The sequence below is a fragment of the Thalassophryne amazonica genome, chromosome 4 (assembly GCF_902500255.1).
Source record: "Thalassophryne amazonica chromosome 4, fThaAma1.1, whole genome shotgun sequence".
Lineage (NCBI taxonomy): Eukaryota > Metazoa > Chordata > Actinopteri > Batrachoidiformes > Batrachoididae > Thalassophryne > Thalassophryne amazonica.
Window position 1 is genome coordinate 96,577,297 of NC_047106.1, and position 6,425 is coordinate 96,583,721.

The window sequence follows — 6,425 nt, forward strand, 5'->3', positions numbered from 1 at the left end:
TGGAAACACACAAATACTCACAAGTACTTTGTTTTCGGAAGACTTCATCGCTGTTTGCTGCCAATGCCATTGAAACCGGTCACGAACGTGCACAAAGTAATCCTGGTGGATCATCGGATGGGGACTCACATCTTAAATCTTAATTGTTATGATTTCGGTGCAACATGTCCTTTAAATTGTTATGTGCTATAGGTTCTATTTCAGTTCTCTTTGCTTGCAAGTTTTGCCCCTTTTTCCTTCATTCACGATCACTCTAGTTTTTGAGAAATCCCTACTCCAGACAGATACATACTGTTACCATTCTGTAATATACTGTTTGCATGTATCAATCTTCTGGCCTGTGTAATGAAAACACAGTAAAATTGATTGAACTTCAACTTCAACTTATTTTCATTTATATAGCGCCAAATCACAACAGAGTTGCCTCAAAGCGCTTCACACAGGTAAGGTCGAACCTTACCAACCCCCAGAGCAACAGTGGTAAGGAAAAACTCCTTCTGAGGAAGAAACCTCAAGCAGACCAGACTCAAAGGGGTGACCCTCTGCTTGGGCCATGCTACAAACATAAATTACAGAACAATTCACGGACGAATATACAAGAAATGCAATTGGCGCACAGGACAGGAGGATCACCAACACGAACACAACTCCCATCTCTGGATGGAGCTGCACCTTAAACAGAGAGGAAAAAACAGAATCAGGCATCAGAAAGACAAGAAATGCTGTATTGCTATAAACAAGAACCCTTGTTCAATTACTTATGGGCTCTGTAAATTGAGACAATTCCTAAATGGTACTTATGAAACTCCTTGAATTAAAAAAAAAAGCTGAAAGTCTACACTGCAAGAAAAGAACATCTTGCCCGTTTCATTTCAAATTCACTGTGGTGTACAGAGGCATAATTACACTAATTGTCACTGTCAGCTACTCATGGACCTGACTCTATTTGGTACAAGAACTGGCTGTCAAACAAAGTGTTGCATAAGGAGATACAGATACGACATACTACTTATATTGTGTAGGAATTTCGGACACAACTTTTTGCCATATGGTGCATGTCCCTATACATGATGCAGCTCTGACGTGCCTGACCACATAAGAGCCCAGCAACCGGAAACGGTCAAAAGGATGCCCATGTAACACCTGCCTGTGGCAGATAGATGGCTACTTTTGGGAGCTAGGGGGTTGGATGGTTGTCTGTCTGGGTAGCTGTCATCCAGAACCCAAGGTGGTTCTGTAGTGTGGTGCATGCAGCAAAGTGCAGCACCAGGGCATGCTCCCAGAACTAACCTCACCTATTCAGTAACACAAAAATGTCTCAGTCTTTACTTGTGTAAAAACCCTGAAGGCCATTCACTGTTTATAATTTAAACAGTCACGCTCAAAATGAACTGCTGATTCATTTGTATGTTGATGGTAGGAAAAACAGCAGAAGGGAGAGAGGAAAAACAAACAGCCAGTCAAATAATACACCTCCACATCCACACCCAAACCCATTGTATAGCTTCTTCTTTTTATTACACTGACCTTAAAAAAAATTACCAGTATTAGAGATATGACAAAATGGTATTAGGTACCAACTTCTCATTGTCACAGTTATATGATAGTATTAGATTCATGTCTGTAAGCATATTTGTTGCCAAACAGTTATTGAAAAATGTATTAAAAAGTGTTCTCACCAGTTCATCAGCATCTGTCAGTTAACCCCAGAATACATTCATCCACTTTCTAACGCTTATCCAGGTCAGTCATGATTGTAGATGAATAAGCGGCCCATCCTACACTTCCCTATCCATGGCCAAGCCCGCTAACTCTTACTAGGGGGATCCCAAGGTGTTACTTAACCAGCTGGGAGATCTAATCCCTACAGCATGTCCTGGGTCTTCCCCAAGGCCTCGTCCCAGTTGGACGAATTCAAATACATTAAGATGATTTAAGTCATCTTCACCCATGAGGAACAGAGAAAGGAGCAGAGAAAAATGTAATCAATTTACCCGATTAAAACTGGGCGACTCTCTACTGATGTACGTCTTTTCTTCTTGTTCTTTGACCTTGCTGCTGTGGCAGGCAGCAAAATGTAATAATTTTGTTTTAATTCTGACAGCAAGTGCTGTCACATGGTGTTGGGAAAAATACTGTAACAATAATCCATTTATTTTTCTCTGTTCAAACAGAACTGGTTTTCATGTGTTCAAAGTGAATTAAACACCAAATTGACAACAAGCCAACATCAGATGGACACACACATCAACAAGTCAGTCAATGTCAGATGAGGACATAAGTACATCATGAAAACCTCATTAGTCTGACCACAACATTTCATTTTGAAATCAAACTAACCGAACCAAAGTATGAACCTCGTTCTGGGTGGTCACATGTGAAAACGCCCAAGGTTTCAAACTCTGGGCTTCTGTGATGCGTTCATGGGCCAAGCAGGTTTTCTGTACCACTTAAGATGACTGAACAACACTTAGAATCCAGCCTCAGTGTACCATGGCCTACACAAAAATGTATGATAGCCATCCCTGGGTGGTAGCTATAGCCAGGTAGGGGTCAATGAAGAATTACACAGAGGTCAAAATTTAAAAATGCTATAATCACATTGAAAACTATATCACATTATTTGTCTAATCATAATTCCAAACAAGTATAGTTTGGACTATCTATGATGGAATGTTCTGGAGTTATGGGGTAAAAACAGCAAAGATGGTGACAAAGGTCAATTTCAGTTTGTACAGGGGTCAAAAGTTAAAGGTGCTCCAATTTCAGTAAAAAAAAAATGCAAATTATTGTTTGGGTTAATAGGGTTCTAATAAGGAATAGTTTGTACCATCTGTCATGCCTAGTTATCATGTTACAGGGTAACATATGTCACCTGTCATAGAATCCAATGAACATCGACCTTGTTTGACATTTACTTTGGCGACCAAACAGTCAACACAGTCAAAACTATTCCATTTATTAATCCTTTTATTTCAACCAATAATTTGCATCATTTTTTTACGGAAATTTGAGAACTTTAACTTTTGACCACTGTACAAACTGAAACTGACCTTTGTCACCATTTTTGCTGTTATTCCCCATAACCCCAGAACATTCCATCATAGATAGTACAAACTATACTTTTTTGTAATCGTTATGATCAGACAAATAATAATTGTTTTCAACGTGATTGGAGCATTTTTAAATTTTTACCTATGTGTAATTCTTCATTGACCCCTACCTGGCTACAGCTACCACCCTGGGATGGCTATCATGCATTTTTCTGTAGGCCGTGGTACACTGAGGCTGGATTCTAAGTGTCGTTTAGTCACGTTCAGTGGTACAGACAAGGTTGGGTAGGATTACTTTGAAAGAATACATGTGGATTACATGTATGTATGTACATACATTTGGATTACTTGTAGAGCCCGACCAATATGGATTTTTTGAGGCCAATGCCGATAACAATATTTGGATGAAAAAATGCTGATAATCGATAAATCGGCTGATTTGCTGATAGCCGATAAATCAGCCAATATTTTTTTTTTTAAATGAATAAAATGTTCTTTTTTGGACCCTTAACAAAAAAGGTATGCGCTAAAAGCTGACGCTTTGTCCTCATATTGATTAACTTTATAACAGAGAAGAATTTTCAAGTTCAAAAAATGCAATCAAGAATTAAACCTTTGTGAAATTAGCAAATACATATCCTTAAAAAGAGTTGCGAAATACATCTGATCTTGTACCTCTTGTTGCTGCAACTTAGATATAGGTTCAGGATGAGGATATAGATCCTTATAAACTTACTAGTATGCTTTTGTCAGCCGATCAGTGCAGTGTGACGCGGTTGGTGATGAACACATTTAAGCAGGGGCGTAAGCAGCTCTCAGCTGAATGGAGTCAGAGCGCCATCTACTGGACAAACGGTGCACGGACATTTTACATTGCAGACACAAACATTATTTCAGTAACTGTTCTGTTTATGAGAAATTATCGGCGTTCTATTGGCAAAATTTTGGCCGATAGTGAGTACTTTAAAAAGGCTTATATCGGCCGATAATATCAGCCGTCAATATATCGGTCAGGCTCTAATTACATTTCAAAGTAATCCTACCCAACCCTGGGTACATATTAGGTCAAAATTGATGACTGGCTCATGGACTAATATCCATGAAAAGAGGAGTCAGCTTCACACCTCCTCTTCAGTTTTCATAGATCATACACCTGTTACTGATTTTTAACATTTTTTCTCATATACTATCCATTACTTGTAGTTCCTAGGGTTTGTAAGAGTAGAATGGGAGGCAGAGCCTTCAGCTTTCAGGCTCCTCTCCTGTGGAACCAGCTCCCAATTCAGATCAGGGAGACAGACACCCTCTCTACTTTTAAGATTAGGCTTAAAACTTTCCTTTTTGCTAAAGCTTATAGTTAGGGCTGGATCAGGTGACCCTGAACCATCCCTTAGTTATGCTGCTATAGACGTAGACTGCTGGGGGGTTCCCATGATGCACTGTTTCTTTCTCTTTTTGCTCTGTATGCACCACTCTGCATTTAATCATTAGTGATCGATCTCTGCTCCCCTCCACAGCATGTCTTTTTCCTGGTTCTCTCCCTCGGCCCCAACCAGTCCCAGCAGAAGACTGCCCCTCCCTGAGCCTGGTTCTGCTGGAGGTTTCTTCCTGTTAAAAGGGAGTTTTTCCTTCCCACTGTAGCCAAGTGCTTGCTCACAGGGGGTCGTTTTGACCGTTGGGGTTTTACATAATTATTGTATGGCCTTGCCTTACAATATAAAGCGCCTTGGGGCAACTGTTTGTTGTGATTTGGCGCTATATAAAAAAATTGATTGAAAATTGATTGATACTGTTTGTTTGAGAATAAAGACCTGAATAAACCTTACTGCAGGTGCAGCAGTAAGACATCAAGTCTACTGTGACCACCTGTTAACTTATTCCTGTCATGTGAGATAAATTCCTGTTGACTATTCTTGTTGCGTATGATTTACCCTTCTAAGTACTTATTTAACCAACCGTCCACAACACTAAAATATTCTATTTTGCGTTCTCGTTGTTGTTGTTGTGACTCATCACAACAGCGTGCAAAGACAGACACCGACGACATTACTTTCCTTTACAGTTTCTACTTCTTTGAACGGAACGAGAATCCAAACACTGAACGTTTGGTTGAACTAAAAAACAAAAGGTGAAATAATGAATTAATGGACGATGATAGTTGTGAAAAACTTCCTCAGGCGACGATGGGGATTTTGGCGCTGCTTGCACGCGCATCTCAACCCGCACGAGCAGACAAAACGCCAGAGATTAGACTGATCCCACCCAGCAAAGACGTTTAACACACTTACCCTTCCTCCAGGTGACGAGCCGCTCCGCAGCTGGCCATCTTCGCCACCATCCTTTTCCTCCGCGTCCGCGCAGTCAGACTCCGTCACACGTTGTGTTGTTGTACCTGGTTTCTATCAACGGAAATCCGAGCCGACCATCAGCGCGTCCTCACTGCAGGCTCTGCTTGCCTCGTGCCGGAACCTATTTTCATCACTAGTCCATTTAAACGAGGCATCGTAAAAACCTTTAAATCTCACGTTTCAAAAAAGGTACAAGATAAGCATTTGATATTTCTGCAGGACACACATGAATGCTTTGTTTAGTGCTGTTGTGTGTAATAATAAGAATTCGCAGATGTTCACATCATGTTGCGTTGGTAACGCGCGGTTTGTGCGAACACTCATGTTGTGCAGATCAGCGGTGCAGCGCACTTCTGGGGTAATTTGTCAAGAACCAGCCAATGGTCGCTGCTTGTGGGCGGGACGCAGCGTCCCGCCTTTAGTGAGGACCGTGGTGAGAACACAAAGGCTGTGACGTCACAGACACTTGAAAGAAAAAGCTGTGACTCAGTGAAAGAATGATAAACTGCTTTTCTCTTATAATTTCTTTATTTTGTTTTGTTTTTCGTCTGGATGATTCACATTTGTGTATTCTTGTGGCTGTAATCATTTCAAACTAACAAAAAAAAATTTCAGTCCTCCTACTGTGCACATCAAATTAGCCACATTGGGTAGGCGCGCCACTGTGTTGTGAGTGTTGGTCCCAAGCTAGGGTAAATCAGGAGGGCATCATCAGGAAGGGCATCTGGCGTAAATTTTGGCAAACTAATCATTTAGATCACAATGGAAATTTCCATAACCAGCCATTTGACACCTGGGTTAACAATGATCACCACGGTTACTGCTGTCCAGCAGGGTGCCAACAGAGGCATCTAAGACACTGGTTTCCCAAATGCTACCCAACAATCAGTCCATGCATTCAGCAGTGTAGGAATCAGAAGGCATCCCTGACAAATACCACAGTTCACTGGGAAAAGTAAGAGATTTTTTCCTTCACGCCTCACTAATCACAGTATGCACATTGACCATATTCATGCTTGGATTA

At 40.9% G+C, this 6,425-nt stretch overlaps 1 protein-coding gene across 3 annotated transcripts in view; it reads right to left on the reverse strand.

Moving 5' to 3' along the window:
* The window catches only part of si:dkeyp-97b10.3 (NACHT, LRR and PYD domains-containing protein 1b allele 3), a 136,507-nt gene extending 130,830 nt beyond the window's left edge, over window positions 1-5,677 (reverse strand). For 2 of the 3 annotated variants that reach the window (XM_034168290.1, XM_034168289.1), the window contains exon 1: window positions 5,342-5,677. In XM_034168290.1, the coding sequence (XP_034024181.1) occupies window positions 5,342-5,391 (50 nt within the window). In that variant the 5' untranslated portion in view covers window positions 5,392-5,677. The remainder of the gene's footprint in view (window positions 1-5,341) is intronic. The other variant, XM_034168288.1, reaches the window with a different exon arrangement.
* Window positions 5,678-6,425: the final 748 nt, after the last annotated feature.